Below are 20731 nucleotides of genomic sequence, written 5' to 3' on the forward strand. Positions count from 1 at the left end.
GGAGCTGTGTTCAAGTTAAAGCCGTCAAAATTAAAGGCATTTTAAACAGGAAAGTTTTCGTAATGAGCTAGCGAGCTTTGGTCCAAACTAAACTCGAATGTTTCAATAGCTTGTTGCAGTGACCAAATAAAACCAGTTGGGGTCGCTATTTGATTCATAATTGTCATTGAAACGTGACCCTTAACAGGTTTTTAACCTATAAAATATTGAATATAAGGTTTATAAACTATAAAAATTCCGTTCTGTTATCCCTCGTCTTTTTCCATAAACAAAATGGCAAGTGGTAATGACTGGCTATCGCACCGCATGAGCGTCAAAGTTTGACTAAATATTTCGATTTATAAACGAGAAAACATCTGCGATTCACACTGATGGGTTTGTTTCATCATCTTTCATATTCGGCACAAAAGGCTATGGATTGAAAATGCAAAACACTGCTTCAGTTTTTATATGTATATTTTTATTTTACATATTCTACAGATCTTGACAAAGATTCTTGATTCTTCTGTAGTGTGTAAAGTAAAATGCACAGATTTGTTTTGGCTTGAAAAGAAAACGATCTCGGATGCAAACTTGATTATCGACTCAGGTTGTAACATGCAGTGTGGGTTTCCACAGAAATGCTACCGTTTTTGTGGCGCTTTTAAGGGAGATTTTGGACGTATTGCACAGATCCGATCGCAGGAGTGAGGCGCTGACCCCTGGGCTGCTACAGGTCACGTGGCCGGACCGTCCGCTTGCAGTGATTGTCGGACGTGAGAAGACTTTGCAGAAATATAAACAAAGAGTGAGGGAATCGCTTCGTGTTGCCAGGTCTGCGACGACAATCCGCCGCCTGGATTTTTGGGTTCAGATGAGATACATTCAGCTTCAGGTTACGATGAAATGGCCGCTCATGTCGATGGCTTTCAATCCAGATATATTTATACCTTTGTGTATTTATACATCTTTACAGTTTTCTTAAAAAGCCGCTAAAATATCTTACAACCTTAAAACCCCGCGGGCGTAAAGCTGGAGAACAGGAAGTGTCCTCTGTTCCTGAAAGTCTCTGGAGGCTACAGAAGCAGGTCCGAAGGTTCCGTCTACAAAAATATGTACAGGTGCTGCAGGTACTGGGTCGGTTCCGGACGTGGACAACACGCTGCCTGTCGAATCACTGAAGCCGCTCCTGAGGTTCCCTGATCAGGTGGAGTCCAGATGGAACACTGACAGCTTCACACTTTTTCGTGGGACGGATTGTCGATAAAGAGTGGGGGCGACCGTGACGTCTTCCTACGAGATGATCTCCAGGATGTAGAAGACCAGCTCCATGACGAGCGGACCCTCGCTCAGCTGACACGCTCCTCCGTGGATGATGGGGATCAGAGCGCTGTCCAGGTCGCTCAGGTACTGAGGCAGCAGCAGCTGACCGTTGCTACCCGCCAGGTAGCCCACCTGAGGACGGCAGGAGATCGGATTTCATCACACGCACTCACTCATCCGTGTCACCAGCACGCCGCGCCGGCGTCCTCCCTCCAGGAGCTGCTCACCTGGTCCGAGTCCAGCGTGACCCGCAGGCCCAGTTTGGCCATCCCGTCCTCCTTCAGCAACTTCAGGTGCGGGCAGAGGGCCATGCAGAAGGCACGGGCCATGTTCTCCGTCAGCCGGCTGTGGTCCGCTGGGTCGCTGCTGGGGTGCTCGTCACTCTGGAGGAAGAACACCTGGGACCAGAAGACGGCGTTCAGAGACCCGCTGACTGGTACTGACAGACTCGGCAGCGTCTCACCTCCGTCCAGCGGATCACCTTCCCGTTGGCTTTGAATTCCGAACCGTGGAAGATCTTCACGCTGCTGATGGACTCCATGGACTTCCCGTCGATCGGACTGATGACCCTGGAGGGGGAACCGGGACACGGAATTGATGATGGGACTCCACAAACCGCCCTGACAAACGTCTCACCCCTTGTTGCAGTTGTGGTCGTCCTCGGTCCAGTGGATGGTGACCAGCTCCTGGTTTTCCTCCTGGTCTGCTTTCCCACAGGTGATGCTGAAGTCCTTCATGTCCCTCAGAGCCTGGCGGAGGGCGTCCATGGTCTCGGCTGTGATCTGGATCATCACGCCATCTGCGGACCGGAAGGAGGCTTCAGACTGCTAGAGTTTCATATCCATTTCAGGAGGAGGCCGCAGGGCAGACCCAGACAGGGAGAGGGAAGTCTGGGCCTCTTCACTTCAGCCGCTGCCCCCACAACCGTCCCTCAGATACAGTTATAGAGAAAGACTGGCAAATGGACAAGCCTTGTTTTGTTCTTTGAAGTCTGGTGTTGGCAGCTAGTATTACTAAAGTAGAGCAGGGCCACATTATAAACTGTGACTGTTGTGAGGGGCCATCGTGCAAAAAGAAAGGAGACTGCAGAATGTGACAGAAAAAAAATCTTAAATAATGAGGACAAAATAAACCACCACCAAAAGTTCAATGGAAGCAAAGATATTAAGAAGTGTACGTGAATATGGCATGAAAAAAAACATTTTATATGCATTTTATTTGAATAGAAATCATAATAAAATGATGCATCAAACACCGAAGATGAAAAGGCAATTTATTTGAAATTATATTTTGAATTTTTTGTCATCAAATTTTGAGGAAAATACTAAAATGACAAACAAAAGCGAGACAAAATGTCAATGCCAAATGTCAAGTTATCTCAGTTGTATGGTTTTAGTCGGACCGCACAAGGGCCGCAAAAACACAAGCAAAGGGCCAGATATGGCCCCCGGGCCGCACTTTGCCCAGGTCTGATCTAGATCTATTGACCATCCTGGTGTCTCACCTTCAACAATGCTGGTTTTAGCCAAGTAGCCCGACGAGGCTTTCAGAGCGCCGCTGAACACGAAGAAGCAGGCGCCGGTCACTGCAACAACACAAGGTGATGCGACTCTCAAAAAAGCTGTGACTCAAATCGGTGCCTGTCATGAGGTGTGTGTGTGTGTGTGTGTGTGTGTACCTCTGCGCGGCTGGTGGTGGATGCTGATGGCCTGCGTCTGGTAGTTGCCGTCGTCGTTCTGCACACACACTAGGTGGGAGTCGGCGCAGTGGTTGAAGCAGGCTCCCATGGCGAGCACATGCTCGTTGGACTTGTTCATGGCCTTCATCAGCTGCAAGGACAAACCAGATCCATGTCTCATCCACCCTCTGGGACTCAAACAGCCACGCCGAGTTAATCCTAATTGCACTGGGGTTGGAGATGACAGATAGCGGTGAGAGAGTCAGGCGTTTCACACTTCTTCGGAGACGCGTTGCTAATCACCATGATCTGGACCTCGGCGCTGATGACAAACTCCCATCAGCTGCCGCAGCAGCAGCTGCCAGGTCTCACCATAAACCATCCGCAGCGAGAGGTGCAATGAAACCCGCTAGTTTCAGGAAGCACGGAGCCCCGGGGAGCTCCTCCTGCTTCAGGTCAAGGGAGAGACATCATCCCTGCGTCTGTCCCGGGATCTCCACCCTGCTGCTCAAACACCACAGCAGGGAGGCGACCTGACCAGTAGAGACGACATCGAAAAGAGCTGAGCCAAGAGACGAATCTCGAATTTGGCCCCGCCCACACCACAAACTCTTGTGAGACAATATCAACATGCAACTCAAAACGGAGCTTCTGAGAAGCAAAACGTCTGGTCAGGTGTTGAAGTCCTTCAGATGAGGAGCACATGACTCCACTCTGGCCAGGGAATGTCTCTAATGAGTAGCGTGACCTCAGCGGTGCTCACCTCGTTGTATCTGTTGCTAGGGACCTTGATGCTGGTCTTCCTCACCTCCATGTCCACCACCAGACCCTTCACCACCGGCAGAGTGTACTGGTAGTTCCGGAAGTCCTGCAGGACGGGAGCAGAGGGAAGAGGAGACTGAGCACGTACGGGAACGTCGAATCTCGGGATTCAGTATTTCTCAGTTCAGCAGGTCTGGATCAAAGAGGGAAGAGTTCTCACCGCCAGAAGGTTCATGATGGTGTGACCCGTCTCGGCGAAGAGTGGCTTCCTGTAGCGAACGCTGAAGAGCGGGCACGGATAGACTGAAATGAAACAGTTTTCAGTCTTGCCTGAGGCCGAGTTGATGCGTGACATTCAGATGCTACAACATTAAAAACATCACTCATAATTAAAACATAACTGAAAGAAGGAAGAAAATGGTGAGGGTGATGGATGATGGAGGAGATATGGAAATAAGGGAGGAGAAAGAGTGAGGTAAGGAGTCACGGGGAAAGGGAAGTAAAAGGGCGAGAGAATGGAAAGCAGGAGCAAGAGAGAGAAATGGAAGAAACAGATCTGGGAAGAAAGAAATGAGGAAAAAGAGGAGAAAAGAAGAAGGGAAAACAAATAGACCTAGAAATAAAGTGAGAAGACAAAGGAAGGACTTGAAGGATTGAATAAAATATGAATAGACTGGACAATGAGAAACAAAGGAGTAAAGAGGGATACAAAATAGAGAAGGAAATAGCAGAAGAGAGAAAAAAGGAAGGGAGAAAGAACTGACAAAGAGAGGGGTAGGAAGTGAGAGAAAGCATAGCGAATAAAGAAGCAGACGGGGAGACGACCAGGACGGCTTGTAAAATGGTTGTGAGTGCTTCTGAGCGGTCTCTCTTATCTACCAACAGACTGAGGGCATTTCAGAGAGTTAAAGGTTTGAAATGACTAGGTTCTACTTAAGTTTCATTTTGGTTCAGAGTCCTGGTTAGGAGAAGCAGGGGAAAGCATTATGGCAATGAGCGGACCCCACAAGCATGTGTGTAAGATTAAGCAGCGCGCCTCGCGCTGACATCAAACACGCTGACAGTGCCGAACAGCAACGTTTCTAATCCACAAGTGAAATATTTAACGCCTCTTCAGCTCAAAGCTTCTTAGTGACTATTTTTAGCTCCCACTCTGCCGACAGCTGGAATCTCACCATCAACTCCAAAACAAAAGAGTGGACTCTCAGGTCTGGGCTGCCTGTGTGGGTCCAGACGACCCGCTGACAGCGCTGTGAGGAGGAGGGGCGACTCTTGTGCAGAGGGTTCGAGTCAGGCAGGTCTAACTGCTGAGGGCTGGGGGGGTAAGGAGATGGGGATTTACTGGCTCCAGTGAGGAAGTGAGTTTCTTCAGAGCGACCTCTGCACATTCTTTTCAGTCAGAGTGACAAGTTAAGTCGCAGGATTGAATCTTGTCACTGAGGGAGCGGAATTAAACCCGCGCGCACACACACAGCGCTGATCTGTTGCCAGGCTGTACAGATGACAGTTGGGAGTCATAATCTGTCTGGGTTTCACACAACAAATGCACTCACATTCTGACTCGTGAGTGACAGGAGAGAAACAGCTCCAACCAGACAGCATGCTCCTCCTGGGGTCCCACAAGGCTCTGTGCCGAGTCCTCCTCCTCCTCACAAACCCCCCTCACTTCCAGCTCTACTAGTCATATGCTTTTCCCATGTCAGAAGCAACATGGCTAGACTCGCGTTAAACCTTGTTGAGAGTCTGAGTGACTCACTCAGATTCATGGAACAGAACAAATGACCCACACTGCACGAGTTCAGTTCCAAATCAGAGGTGAAACCTGAGCGACAGTTGACCGACTCAAGACATCTTAGTGCCATGGGTTTGTTCGGCTGGTGATGGGTCCCGCTACATCAAGCTCACAGAGCAAAACCCGCGTTGGTACGCTTAGCGCTTTAAGACAACCACGTGACTGTGTTGACTCGGTAAAAATAAGGAAGCAACTGCTGTGTTCCATTCCAATTCAAATTAATTTCAAGGTATAATTTAATTTAGAAAATTTAAAAACGTGCTGTTTTTTGATAAAAACGTTTTTCACATTATGATACGTTTTCACATTATTCAAAGATATGGAATAATAATGAATGCAAATACTTAAATGATATTATTATATACAGTAGGTCATGATGCCTCATTTACCCATCACTATTTTACTCTGCCAGTCATTCATATTTACATTTAGTTCTGAGTCAGTTGGAGTCAAACCATGAACAAGAACCACTTCCTGTTGAGTCATACAAGTATTCTAAAGATGCGTTCAGTAAAATACATGAATCAACAACTTGGTCTGAAGAGGAGAGATTCAAGACTAGACAGCCCTCTAGTGGAACATCTACATCATCTCCCTGCACCATCTGAAGAGCCGGTCAGTGTCACGACTCGGAGCAGGTACTCACATCGATACTCCGCACCCAGCCGCAGCATGAGGCGGATGGGGAAGACCTTGGCCCAGGGCGTCTCCCACTTCTGGATCAGAATGCCGAAGAGGAACGGCGGGTTGGGGAGCAGCAGGTCCTGCAGCGACTGGAAGGATGGACTGATGTAGAGGAAGCCGCCGTGCTCTTTGCTGCCCAGGAAGCTCTGCGTGAAGAAGGAGTGACTCAGGTGGCTCAGCACGTTACCTGAGGAGAAGGATGAAGAGGAAGAGCGATGAGGACGGCCGTCATAGTTGTGAGGAAAAAGCAACACAATGTTTCGGTGCTGATGCGAGTCAGGATCCAGAACCAAGGAGGTGGGTCATCCGAGTCTTGGAGTAGAGCCGCAGCTTCAGACTCCACAGGAAGGCAGGGCCAGAACATGACACCTGAGGTTGAACGCAACTGTAGCCACACTGCGCAACAGATAATGCGAAAAAGACTAGATAAAAGAGGCTCATCAATCGTCGCTGCTGTGAGTGACGGGTGAGCAGATGGGTCTTAATCAGACGTGACAAACACAATATGGCTCCGGTCCAGCGGCAGGAAAAAAAAGCCTGGAGGCAGCCAGCAATCAAAGTCACCCGATACTTGCCGAATTTGCTCGGCGGCATATGGAGCAGAAAGTGCAAGAGCAGCAGAGGAGGGAGGGCGCTGATGCCACCAAAATGTCCCGCCGCACGAGGAAATCCACAGAGCTCTGCCGGGTGCCTGCTGCCCTGCTCAATGGCGGGGAGCTTACCGGCGAGGGCCTCCTGGTAGAGCTGCACGAAGTGGGTGAAGATGTCCTTGGGGATGGTTTTCTCATCGGGCAGACACTGAAGCAGGACCACCACCTCCGCCTGGCCCACGGCGTGCATGCCCTTCGTGGTCACGTACCAGCACTTCCTGTTCACGTCTGTGGGGGAGCAAGGAGAAGGTCGGCATGTCACGCCCACAGCGTGGAGGGAGGACGTGAGTGCCGCTCACAGTTGACCACTTTGACCATGGCCAGCAGATTGGCGTTGAGAACAAACACCAGAGGGTCCGGCCCGCCCTCCTCAAGCTGCTGCATCAGGACCATCTCCGACGGCCGCTCCTCCACCGCGTAGTCTGGTGAGGGAAGTCAAGGTGAGACTGCAGGAGTGGCGCTACGTGAAGACGTTTGTGAACCATCAGCCAGTGAGTGGTCGAATCATGAGCAAGTGAGGAGCACAGACAGAGATGAGGAGGCAGCAGGACGGTGAGGATGAGGGCAAGCACCTGTGATGTGGCCTCCCGTACCTCCTTTGACTCCCGTGGAGATGAGGATGGGAGGGAGTCCGTCCTCCGGGATGAGGCTGATGGAGCTGCCCACCGGACTGCCGACCGGAGCGGCAGGAGGGCGACACGCCTGGAGGAGGAGAGAAATGTAATTTCATTCCTTATAGATTCGATTCCAGAATTAAAATAGATTGAAATTGAGCAATACAATTTGAAATACTCTCCTTTTTTCACTTTCTTCTAATTTTTCTCTCAGCTTTCTTACACCATCTCCCCCTGTCCTCTGCTTTCTCTCCTCTCAAACCTACAAACCTCATGTCCTCCTTCACCACCTCCATCAATCTCCTCTTCTTTCTTCCTCTCCACTTTCTGCCTGTCAGTTCCAACCTCAACATCTTCCAACCAATGTACTGGCTCTCTCTCCTCTGTACATGTCCAAACCATCTCCATCCAGCCTCTCTGACTTTGTCTCCATTCATCGATTGGACCTATTATATTTAATGATGTATAAAGTGAAGAATGCTGTGGAGCAGACAATAGTGCTGCTCAACAAAAAAAAACTGAAGTTTTGGAGTTGAAAAACTAGCAGCATATTTTTTTATTGTCATGCATAATAAGAAAAAGAGGTTTGACAAATGAAAGAGGGCTGAGACCCAAAACAAACTCTAATGGAGCTAAAAATAGACGGCTGATGGATATTTAAATCCATATCCTCAAGCCATTTTGAAAACCCAATTCATATCTTTCCACACCAGCAGGTGGCCCAGCTCCACATTCACTGCATCAGTGATGACAGTCCTGCTGGCGGCTGGTTATCAGGGCGTCGACCATTGTGTCACAGACACCCGACTCATTAGTCACTCCTCAACAAGTTCCTCTGCCGCTCACACTCATGCAGCTCCTGAGAGCGAAGTAATCCTGCTTAAGCTCTGGCACGTTAACTGCAGCCTGTGACTAAACCGCCACACGGTCACGTCGCCGCGTCCCAGCAGGCAACGTGAGGACGTCTGTGCCGGACGTACCTCTGCAGTCTCACTGCTTGACGTTTTGTGGTGTGACTGTGTGGAGCTCAGAAGTTTGGGAGACTCTGCCGCGTCCCCGTTGGGCAGGACGCCGTCTGCAAACCAGACTCTCCTCTGCTCCCGCGTGAGCGATGCTACGGATGACAACACGTTTTAAATTCCATGTGCAGACAAAAGGAGCGGTGAAGGTTTGTGTTTCTGTTTCCAGCGAAAGTCTCACCCTCGTTGCCTGGCTGCTTGAGGACCCCCACAGGCACCATGACGGTGGGAGGCGGCGAGCTGAGGGCCCCCGAAGCTTGAGCCTGCTGCAGAGGCGGGATGGTGGAGCAGTACTCGGCTGGGTTGTTGGGGTTCGGACTCTGGTTGCTCGTGGCGGCCACCGGCGGCTCTCGATGTGCAGCAGCTGGAGACAGACGATCAAAGGTGATTTGTTTTCCCAGAAACATCAATCGAGCGGATGTTTCCTGAAGGTCGTTCCTAACAGGACTTTCACCGCGCGACTCACCGCAGGTCAGCGCCGAGTGACAGGTGACGCAGACCCGAGCCTCCTTCCTGTCCATGTACGCCAGCTTGCACTTGAGACTGCAGCAGGCCGCACAGAACACCTTGGACGACACATAAATCTTTGATGAGTCAACACGCTGAAGCGTTTGAAACACAAATAAAAGGCTGGTGATCAAACGTGGGGCGTTCAACAGCATCGATTTTCTGTCCCAGGCTAATGCTCTCACAACAACTCTCCACAGTTAAGGCACCATTATCCACCTCTGCGCGTATTGAGTGGATGATTAGACGAACCATCATCCCGACCCCGGCGGCGGATCCGTCTATTGCTGGCACCCGAGCTGGCGTGAGTGTTGCAGCGGCTCCTGCCTGCTCAGGGGTGTTTGTTTACCACCAGGGGAAATTAAGAAGCGGCCCGGCATGTTTCCAGTGCAGCGTCAGCGACAACATCTCTGCTGAAGTGTGGGTGGCAGGATGCTAAAAAGACGAGTGGATGGCCTCCAACCTCACAGCAACCCATAATAAACACTAAAATGTGAGGTCTGCAAGCCGAAACTGCGGAGTCGCCCTTCTGGGAGATCACCGAGGTCTCCCAGGTCAACTGAGACATCATCTCCGGAGCATGCCCTGGGTCTGACCCGGGGCCTCCTCCCAGCAGTAACTCAAGAGGGAAGGCATGAGACAACAGAAGGTTGATGCCTAAACATGCCAGAGGGGACGACACAAACAAAGAAACATGAGGGATGATGCAAGACTTGGATGAAGCTCAACATGGACCAGTGTGGACTCGTTCACACCAACACCCGCCGCTACCAGTTCTGCCTGCCCTCTCATTTGACACAAACATTTTGCTGTAGAACTTTCACCTAACCCACATAATGTCCTCTCACCCCAGACCACAAACTGAGAGGGTTTTTCTGCACTTCTTCGGATACCTAAGCTTATCTCCAAGAGAGAGTCCGGAAAGCTCTGGTTCTTTCAGTTACTACAGGTGAGAGGAGAACTCTACCGATCAATGAAGAGCTTTGTCTTATAGCTCAGCTCTTTCTTCACCGCAGAAACACACAAGTGTCCACCTCCACGCTTCCCTCTGTCATACTGTCCAACACACGAGTCAGTGATGATAAATAAGGCGACTACCGATTGAGTGACTAATATTATTGCCATACATCCGTATTTATGACATTTTCAGTGATTCATGTGTCCCATCAAGGACAGCTAAACCATCAAATGAGCAATAACGATTAAGAATGCATCTTGGTAACACTATCTTTGTGTGTAAAAGGCCATCTCACTCTGGTATTTACAGTCAACTCTGTCTCCTTCATATCTCTCCTGCACTGACCTTGCCGCAGGCTCTGCAGTGGTGCCTCCTCTTGGTGAAGGTGAATTTGACGTCACATTTCATACACACAGGAGCTTGAGAGTCCGGCACCCAGACTGGAGCGACCTCCCCGAGGGAGCTGGCCGGCTTCCTCCCCTGCTGGCCCGCCTGGAGGTCGTTGTCTGGGCTCTCCGCTGATGAATGCGCCGCTCTGACCCCGTTCACTTCAGCGTTTGCCGCTTCAGGCTGCGCCGCTTTTCGACTTTGGTTCTCAATGTTCTTGTTCTTGCAGACGGAGGACGGGCTGAGCTGATTCTGGACCTGACCCGAAAGAGGCTGCGGGATCTGGAGTTTGAGGTTGACTGGTTGCTTTGGTCGCGCTCCGCCATAGGGAACGCTGACGGGCTGGAGGCGGTTGTTGAGTTTCGGGGGACCCGACCCAGCACCCTCGCTGCTCTCCTGCTTGCTCTCCTCCATCTCCTTCTCTTCTGTCACAGAGTCCTCCTTGGACGGCACGCTGGACGGAGAAGACGCCTCCACGCTCTCATGAGGACACTCAAGCTCCGAACCGTTGTGAAGATTTGTGACCCTGAGTTGCGACTCCATGGTTCCTTCTGAACTCACTTCCTCCTCTCCTGCACCATTCTCCTCCTCTTGACCTTCACAAGACACTTCCCTCCCTCCATTCAAAACACCTTCCATCTGCACCTCCTCTGACTGATGGCTCTTATTTCCACCTGTCCTCGTCTCCTCCTCCTCAACTCCGTTTTGTGTTTCTTCTTCATGTGAGTGGACCTCAAAGGTGAAGTGGGTGATGGTAGAACCTGCTTCTCCCTCAGGCGAACCCCTCCCGTCCTGATCTGAGTGGAGCTCCTTGTCTTGTGGTGGTCCAGAGTGGCAGCCATTCTCCAGCGCCGTCACCGCGGGCGGCGAGAGGTCATCGGTTCCCACCAGTTTGCCGATGTTGGGCTGGGGGAGTGGCGGGCTGTGGACGTCCGCCGGCCGCTCCTCTCCCCAAGATGAGGGTTCTGGTCCAGTTTGCCTCTTTGGGTCTCCCCCAGTGGAGGCGCTGCAGGTGGAGTCCGGAAGCGTCTTGAAGGGAAGCGGGCTCTCCTGAGGGCTGAGGTCTGCGTGGGCCAGGGCGGGATTCAGAGATAGCAGGTGGGCTGGTGGTGCCAGAATCTGGGTCCACTTGGCGTCAGAGAGGATGGGGGTGTCAGTTTCATCTGGAGGGGAAGAAAGCAAAAGTGAGTCTCGCCGTAGAAATGTCATCATAACAGTGGGAGATGAACTGGACAAAGTATTAGGGCTACACCTTCCAGAGGGTCATAGAGTCTCAACTCGCTCACTGAAACTCCCCTCACCATGCCTGAAAAACTCCTGAGCTCAGGTGAACACCGTCACCACACTCTCAGAGTGAGGAAGGAAACCGAGAATAGCACAGGGGTACGTTTTTAGAAGACTTGATCCCAAGTGGGTGACGGAAAAGACGGAGCTATGAATGGCAGGGACGGATCCAGAAACCAGGTTGGCTTTTAGCAGGAAATGAGCGCGTGGGGCCGCTGTGGGAATTCTGAGAAAGTGGGCCGAACGTCTGGGCCGCCCCTGGGAGCCCACGGCAGGGCTGACGGATGGACGGACGAAGTGGGAGAGAAGCGGTGTTTCTTCTAATATTTACTCAGAGCTGCTTCAATAGACGGCGAACGTACCGATCTTCTCCCTTCGCAGGAATTCACGCGAGCAGCTCAAGCTGACACACGCAAAATCAAAGCATCTTACACACTCGGCCCCAAGACTTGTGTCAACAAATGTCTCATTAGATACCAGAACATTAACATTTGGACTTCAATCCAATCATTTTGTGGTCGAAGAGGCAGCAGTCAAAGCAGGAAAGGCCAACGTTTCCATCTCCCCAGAAACCTCTTCTGGCTCCTTGTGGGAATACCAAGGTCGAATGAGACTGGGTCTGTCCCTGGGATCCACCCAGTTGACTTTAACTTGTTAGGGAGGTGACCAGAGAGATGCCAGATCAGTGGTTGAATCTGGGTCTCACATGGATGACTGATATACCAGCACAGCCCTTTCTTCATTGCAGACACCAGGTCCAGATGACTGAAGACGCAACGTTCAAAGGAAAATGAATTTGCTCGAGAGTCTAACAGAAAAGTGGTGGTATTGTTCCATAAAAAAACATCAATTTCACAGTGTCAAGAAGTCCATGAACCCTTACTTCCTATAAGTCATTCAGATGCTCCTCGGTGCGTCTGAAAAAACACTTTCACAATAGCTCATCCTCAGCTACAAGTTCACCTTCGTTCTGCTCAAACTCGTCCAGCACCTTGTCCAGGTTGAAGGCCTCGGCCTGGAAATAATTCTCCATGGATCAGGAAGCTCCACCCTGCCTGCAGCTGCGTGAACCTGCAAGGAGGAAGAGCACGTCAGGACAGACCTCGGAAGTGGCGGCAATGAAACAAGGGAGTTGTCTCCTGCATTTAGAGTCTCATATGAACCACGAGATGCAGCTTCTTTTCACCCCACACTACTTGATGACATTCGTCAGATTAGACTGACGCCATTCAACGGACAAGGCCTTCACCTGCTCAGAGGTCCTCCTCAGCAATGTTCCCTTCGTGATCAGCCCGCCTGGCTAACGGCCATCGCCCACATCTGAAATAAAAGAGAAGCTGTTGAGTTCCAGTCCGCTGAGGTACAGAAGGTTCTGAGCAGGCAGGCAGCATCATTATGAGCTGTGCTCGGGTCACTCTGACCGGTTCGTGCTCTCCTTATTCAGACAAAGAGAAGCCATTTTCAGCAGGTTCAAAGATGTGCTGGAGGTGGTGGTGGTGGGGGGGGTTGTTAGAGCACTTGCAGCTGTTTCAGTCTAGTCCATTATTGATGATGTTGACAACATGTGCGGTCTGTTCCTCTCACAGACGTCTCAAACCTTCTGACCAGTTCATTAACCCGTGAACTCTTTTAAAAGCAGACAGATTTTGAGGAATTCTGAGTCGAAGTAATGCCTTGGAATGTCTTTTAAACACACTTGTTATCCCGACAAGAAAGAGCTGAGTCACAAGACAAAGCTCTCTACAGACCAGTGGATTTCTGCTCTCAATGTGGTCACCAGCTTTAAGGTCACAGATACAAGTGCTGTCTCTGCAGGGAGTCCAGACTCAATCTAAGAGATAGAAGCTTGGACACTCTCCAAGCGAAGACTCTTGAGGTGGCTGCGGTCTAGATGTCTCCTGGAACATCCTGAGTGAGATGTTCAACCAGGAAGGCGTCCTGGGTCACACCCATGACAGCTGACGTTTCTCAGGTGACCTCAATTTTCCCACAGAATCTCCAGAGGATATTGCAGGGGACAAAGACATTCCAGCCACTTTACTTTGGCTGCTGCCTCTGGGTCCTGACTCTGCTACAAGTAGTATTTAATCTCCATCATATCTTGGGATTTATTAGAGATTTAAATGTCTCAATAACGTTATCATTTATTATTAGCATTTGGGCAAAGTGTAGGTCGTACATTAAAACCAAATGTATTCTGAGTTTAACAGCCCTCTCTGTTTCAGATGACTAAGACTATTTTGTGTTTAATATTAAATGCATCAACGTTGCCTTTCATGATGTCATTTCTTTATGAAACATCAACTCCTAATGAACTGTATTCTTCTCTTTTTAAAGCCGACTGGCGGAGTGAGGGACAATGGCAAGCCTGCAGATGGTAATTCAGAGACATCTTTAGTGACTATTAAACTTCGATTAGTCATGTCTGAGCAGAGACACAGAGTTCTGTGTAATCCACTGATAACAAAAGGTCCGTCTTTATCCTGGCTGGATAATTCAATCCAGTCGTGAATGGAAAAACAGCCTGAATCACTGCGCTCAGTGTCCTTACAGACCAGGAGACCTTGGAGATGCTGCGGCTGCAGGAGTGCGAGCACATCGACAAGGCGAGTGAGTAACGACCGAGCCGCACTCCAGGGTCATCCTGGTGCCGCCGGGATCACGCCAGCGTGTGCAGGGAAAGGAGCCGAGTCGACACATTTTCCGCCTAGTTTAAGATGCGAGCGCTGTCACATTGTCAGCACTAAAGCGTGAACACACAGGACGCAGTGTTTTCGCATGACGACTCGTCTCCTCTCATCCGCGCTGATGCCCCCCACGCGAATTAGAAAAACTCACACTTGGTGATTCGACAGGGAATCAACCCAAGTGTGGTGTTTTCGTCGGAGCTAATGACACTCCTCTAGGAAGTGCTCCAGGAATATGATGACTCAATTCAGGAACCACACGCCATGTGACATCATCGCTTCAGCAGTCGGCGCAGGTTGAGCGATCACTGTCAGAGTTTTCCAGAACACAGGGGGACAACACTACACAGACATCCACTGTCCTGACTCTTTGATGTTCATTTACTTTTTAATTTTAATGTGACTTCATTTTATTATTACCGTAATATTCTTTTATTGTCTAATGTTATCTAGATTTTTTTGTGTAAATTCAATAAAAACAAAGCAGAAATAGTACCATAAAAAGAGATTGATAGAGATTAAGATAAGTACTTAAAGATTTCCACTTGGAATCAACAATATGTGCATCTTCACCAAATAAAATAAAAACTTTAACTATAAAAGCAGACTGAATTATGATAACATTAATTAAAATCCAAATATATTGTCTGAAAACAGAAACTGAGGGTCAAATAAATGGACCATCCGCGGCCCCCGGGACGCACTTTGCCCAGATCTCTTCAAAAACAGAGAATAAACACAGACATATTTCAGTCACTGGCAAGACTAGATGCACTTAAACCGATGAAGCGCAGGCAACAAAAAGGGCCGGCGTTGAAGGTGAATCATAAACCAGACGTCGTAGCAGCAGTTGCATGTTCGTCAGAAACAAGAGAACTACGACACAGTCACGTCAATCTGAAGGACAAGAAGCGTTGCAACCTCACATCCCTGGAGAGGGGGGATGGGAGGATGGGGGGGGGAATGATATGTCTAAATATGCGGTTGGACATCAGTGAGTTTGACACACGCCAGCCGTGCAAACATACGAGCGCTTGGAATTAGTTAACCTTCAGTGGCTTCAACCTGGACGAACATCAAGATGGACCCGGGTGCTGCCGTTCAGTCTCGGAGCAACAGTCGATGCGAACTAGCTCCGCCCACCTTTGTCGATTCATGCTGCACAAGAAATTCATATTAACCTGCAAAGATGACAAGCAGAGCTCCACTTACAGTAACGTTCAAATATTTAAAAGGTGAACACCAAGCCGAGAGGGCATTGCGGCTCTTAGTAGGTCAGCTCCGCAGTTCCTCCCCAGTTGGTCATGAGTGGAACATCTCAACATGAAAAGACAACCCAATCCAATTCACCAGTCCACCTCCATCCTGCTCTCACTGGTGAACAAGAAGACTTGAACTCATTGAATCTGGACGACACAACATTCCACCTTTTCCCAGTTCAGAACCACGGCCTCCGATTTACAACAGCCAATGAGAAGTGGAGGACTTCAGGTGGCTCTTTTTAAAGTTTATTCTTGAGAGCTTTTGAGAAGACACGAAATGCCCAAGCAAAGCGTTTGCTCATCAGTCGAGTGTGTACCACAACAGCCACCTCAGAGACTCGTCCCACTGCAGGGGGCGGTGGGAGACACGAGTCGAGAGCCGGACACGCCTCTACGAGTCCGGGCCCTGATTAAGATTTAATTGCCGCACAGGAGCCCTGAATAATGCATCTCTAGTCAGCGTGCGTGAAGGAGGTTTATTTTTAGACCCGTAAACTTGGGAAGATGCTTTAAAAGGAGACATATGTGCAAGAGCGAGAGCGTCAGTCAGAAAGAATAGTCTGCAGCACAAGTACAATCCTGCTGCTCCACAAAACATTTGGGCTCACACAGTCCTGGAAAGCCCAGCGTCCTAAATTTAGCCGCTGGCGGGCAAAAATTGTGCTTTTTATTTTCTGACTATCAAGAAATCGCACGAGTTCAAATGCGTAACTTGCGTTTGAACACATAACGGCAGGGTTTTATTGGATTATACATGGGTTTAATCTAGTGTAACGCTGGAAGAATAGAGGAGCGGAACTGATGGGCGAGAATGAGGTGCACTGAACATCATTTTAACCAGTTTAATAATGAACATTTCAAACGCCTCACCCTCTCATTGACTCGCTCTGGGTAGGACTCCGCTGGCTCCCACCGCTGTGACTCAGACATGCTAATAATGAAAAGGCCTGACGCTCGTCTAACAAGATGAACTACGGCTGACCGGAGAGCCGGGCATGACGGCCAAATTAAATCAGAGCAGGACGTAAACAGCGAGCAGAGTCCGACATATCGGGATGTTTCTAGACTTCATCATGGCGCCTGCTCCTCCTGGGAGAGACACTGCACGCGCCGATGACCGGAGGAGCTTCTGCGCCTAAACCACTTCAGTAGATTTTTTTCCTACACATGAATTGTCTGTTTTTTAAAGCTGGTTCTGTTTAAATACTGTTTAAATAAAACAAAAATATACAGTAAGTAATATATTTTTCCAGACACTTAAATACACTTGACGCATTACTAAACTAAAATAATAATTAAATAACTTGTTTTCCTTTTTCATGTCATCATATAATGTCCTTATATATATCAATATTTTTCACACAAACCATCTAAAGACGCTGACAACGAAGAGGTGCGACAAACAGCAGTGGACCAGGGGGGTGGAAGGAGCTTCCGGAGGATTAACGGCTGTGTATTAAACATGATCAATGTTGTCGAGCGGCGCTGACGCAGGACCAGCAGAGAGCCGCGATTGGCCGGGCGAGTGCACGGCAGCTGGTATTTAGGTGGAAGGTCACAGGAAGTGGAGGGTCTTCTGCGGACTAGTATTTCTCCAGTAAACTCCAGCGTTCCACACGAGTTCAGGAGGAGAACTCCTGTCCTCCAGACGCCCCGTCCAGGCAGGAAATGCCTCCGACGCTCACTTCCTCCCTTCAAGAATGGCCTGACATCACTTTCTAATAATAAAGTCACATGATTATGCAACCGACTCTGAATTACTCAAGTCCTGCGGTGGGTTTAATGCAGATTTGAAATAAATATGGCCACACTGTGGGGTGGCTCTGGAAACTCCGCTTTCATCCCATGGTCAGACTTGGTGTTGCAGGGATCCGCCCGTGAGCTTGGCTAGCTGAGTGCATTCAGACCAAGCTATAGATTCAACCTATGCAGGTAAATAAATTGCAAAGAATTGATTTTGTCATGTTTCGGAAGGAACTTTTCAAAATTGCTTCAGTTCAACTGACTCGGCTCGACCTCCTCGGTCTTTCAACGTCTCTGTTTTCACATAATCTGCCATCTTCTTTGTTTGTCTACCTCGAGCTGCACTGAGCAGGAGTCACTCTCCAGTTAATCATGATCTTTGATCTGATCTGCTGAACCTTGCATTCTCAGTTCCGCTCCAATTCTAGCCAACAATTTTCAATTCCTAAACTAACACTCAACAAAAACACTCAAGCGAGTATTTCTCATTTTTTCAGAGGCACATTGCATTTTTTTTTTTTTTTTTTGGATAAGTTCGCAATATCGTTGGACAGTGTTGATACACAGATCTAAATGTATCGCTGACAGGTTCCTCAGAAGACTGACTCACACACCGAACGCCCTGCAGCCGGTCACAGATCGCACAAGGCGGTCAAAAGCACGGCTCCATTTCGATCGATGATGCAATTCTAACGTGACCATAACATGACATATTGATCGGTGTGTTTGGTGTTGGTCCTGTACCACTGAAGTCTGCAGGCATTTCTGAGCTCCCTCCCGCCTTCTGCTGCCCTCTACCCTTCAACACAAATCTCGATTTGAAATATGTGCGGCGGCTTATGTGGAAGAACATCCTGAATCTGAGCAGAACACTCACCTGAGAGGCTTAAAACAAGAAGTACTTTTCACATCTAAAAGCAATACCGAGGATTCTAACTTGATTTGCATCAGAGAGTTTAAGTAGCTTTACTTTTAAAGCCCTTCTGGACGATAGCAACACATTTCTGCAACAAGGTTCTTGAATATATTAAATGTGGAGAGGTGAGAAGTTAAATGTAGAGAGATTGAAGACGTGAAAGATAAAGGCGAAAGCGTCTGGCCTGCTGTCAGAAAGCTGCTTTTGCTTCCCTTCAGAAGCCGTTATCAGCCTTCCTTCTCGCGTCTGTTTTGATCCACGTTTAACCACCACGAGACAAAAACAGCCGAGGAGACGGCAGCCGTCAGGGAGGCAGTTGTAATAGCTTCTGAAAGCGTACAGTCGCCTACATCTGAGCCGTCTGCGCACATAAGAGAGCGCGCCTGTTGGATCAGGTCACTCCATCAAGCCTCCAGGGCTTTAGTACCACCTGAAGATGTTGAGAAGCATCAGCTTCAGTTCTCAGACGACTCCAGTGAATCCTAACGGGACCAGACAAGAGGAACAAACTGCAATTCATTTTTAATTCCTCGAAGTGGCAGCCGCTCCACTGGAGAATCTGATTTCCTTTGGGAGCACTGCAAGTCAGGGTTCTCCCCAGAGCTTTATGCTAGGAAAACCCTAGGACAGGGACAACTCCCTCACAGTCCAGTAGGATGCTGACTTTTAAAGTAGGACCGTGATGGATGTACAATGTACTCGGCCTCCTCATCCTCCGATCAGAGAAAGAAAATCTCCTCAGTCCCCTTGGGATGGAGTTAACATTGAAAAGTATGGAGTCAAGTCACCAGACTTGTGGCCCAAATAAGCTCACAAATGACTCCACAAGCCTCCAGCTTCATGGCCATCTCCACCCTGCCTGCACCCTCTTCTTCACCTGCCTTCATTGCAGACATTTGTAAACAAAAAAAAACTAATTCAATACTAAACCAATAGATAGCTGCTCTCACGGTTAGCACAAAACCATAATAAATAAACAGTCTGTGATGCAGCAAACAGAACGTTTGACAGAGCACGAGCTGGACAAGCTTCTTCTTCACTGTTTGAGAGCAGACCGCGAGTGAGACATACAGTGCCACCTACAGGACTGGCATGTGGACCACATACTTTGCAACCTATTTAGTCATGTATCCCTCCTTCCTCACAAAGTGAGGCAACAAGGATCGCTGATAAAAACTAACTCCACACAGAATCAGATGAACGTGGAAATGAAATAGACACAACAGTACAGAGATTTGATCTCAAGCAAAGACTGAAGAGATTCGATCCAATGAGACAAACACTGAATCAGTTCTCCGTCGTCTCTCTAGTCTCCATAGTACTTCCTGACATTATGACATCATAAAGTCACTAACTCTCAGGAGGATTGTCAGAAAACATGACTTGGTCACGTGGAAGAATACTTTAAAGGTTTCTGTAAGTCAGCAGGTCCGTTTGCTTTTCCTTTCACATACACAAGACAGAAAGTTTGAGATCTTACAAGAATAAAAGTTACCCAGAACAGCTAAACCTCACTGTGAAGTGAAACCCAAAAGAAGCTGTTTACAAACACGCTGTCTCGAAGTCCACTTTCAGTTCCATCCTCATTCAGACGGACTGACTTCACGGCAAAACTTGGTCCACAAAACTGGCACATCATTTTCACTGTGGTCAAGTTTATAATGGGGATGTTAGAAGAGGCAGAAAAGCACCATCACACCGCCTGCAAAGCGTCGTCACACTCTAAGAAAAGGCCAAAAGTTTCTCGTCTCCGAGTCGGAGGAGCAACAAGGTGCAGCTTTAATCACAATAACAGACGCCGCAGACGAGTGGAGCTCGGCTGCAGCAGCGCCGGGCAGCCGCGGCGCCGAGTAACGGCTGAGACTCGCGCCTCGGTCGGTCCGACGCCGCCAGAGCGTTAACGGCCACTCGCTACTAGTTAAACACAATTCAACTGCGTTATCATTGAGTCTGGCTGGGAAGCTAACGTCGGTAGCTCGCTGCGGCTAGCTAGCCGTACCTGAACCCAGTTCGGCAGTTCCGAACCGCAATGGCGGGTGGAGATACGTCAGTCAGGATGGAGCCGCGGTGGAAATAACAGCACCATCGAGCAACTCACCGAAGGAATCCTCATGTCTCCGCACGGACCCTGCGAGCCCCTCCGGCGGCGTCTGCCATCGCTAACCGCCCGGAAGCGCGATTTCTGGGGGTGTCCCGGTGAGGACCCTCGGCCGGGTGACTCCTCCAGCACAAGTCAGAAAGTATAGACGCTAGTCTGGTGTAGTTGAGCGACCGAGTCCCTCCTCCACCACTAACACAGATGTACGCTGGCGAAATACGGAGCTGATACTAGCGGAGGAAACTGCGAGTGGATCCGGTTGTAGCTTTCCAAATAAAAGCCTGACAAACTGGACAGGACATTCTTTTACAATTCAAAGGAGACCACACGCTGTCTCTATTTATTTGTCATCTTGGAAAATATGTTTACTTTCCTGGTTGAGAGTGGT

General features: G+C 49.1%; 1 protein-coding gene across 2 annotated transcripts; it reads right to left on the reverse strand.

Annotated features, from left to right (window-relative positions):
• Positions 1 to 438: 438 nt before the first annotated feature.
• Positions 439 to 20581, reverse strand: zfyve9a (zinc finger, FYVE domain containing 9a). 2 transcript variants are annotated; one of them, XM_053883371.1, is made up of 19 exons: positions 20344 to 20581; positions 12887 to 12957; positions 12601 to 12708; positions 10312 to 11516; positions 8968 to 9067; positions 8683 to 8865; positions 8463 to 8596; positions 7462 to 7570; positions 7168 to 7290; positions 6941 to 7096; positions 6181 to 6405; positions 3963 to 4045; positions 3744 to 3848; positions 2981 to 3131; positions 2807 to 2887; positions 1939 to 2101; positions 1766 to 1871; positions 1530 to 1700; positions 439 to 1434 (listed from the first exon to the last, which is right to left on the reverse strand). In XM_053883371.1, the coding sequence occupies exons 3-19, from the start codon at positions 12668 to 12670 to the stop codon at positions 1273 to 1275; spliced, it is 3327 nt and encodes a 1108-aa protein (XP_053739346.1). In that variant the 5' UTR covers positions 12671 to 12708; positions 12887 to 12957; positions 20344 to 20581; the 3' UTR covers positions 439 to 1272. The 2 variants fall into 2 exon arrangements, with proteins under 2 accessions (XP_053739346.1, XP_053739345.1); XM_053883370.1 differs by having other exon boundaries at positions 7441 to 7570.
• Between the last annotated feature and the right edge of the window lie 150 nt (positions 20582 to 20731).

The sequence above is a fragment of the Synchiropus splendidus genome, chromosome 13 (genome assembly GCF_027744825.2).
Source record: "Synchiropus splendidus isolate RoL2022-P1 chromosome 13, RoL_Sspl_1.0, whole genome shotgun sequence".
NCBI lineage: Eukaryota > Metazoa > Chordata > Actinopteri > Syngnathiformes > Callionymidae > Synchiropus > Synchiropus splendidus.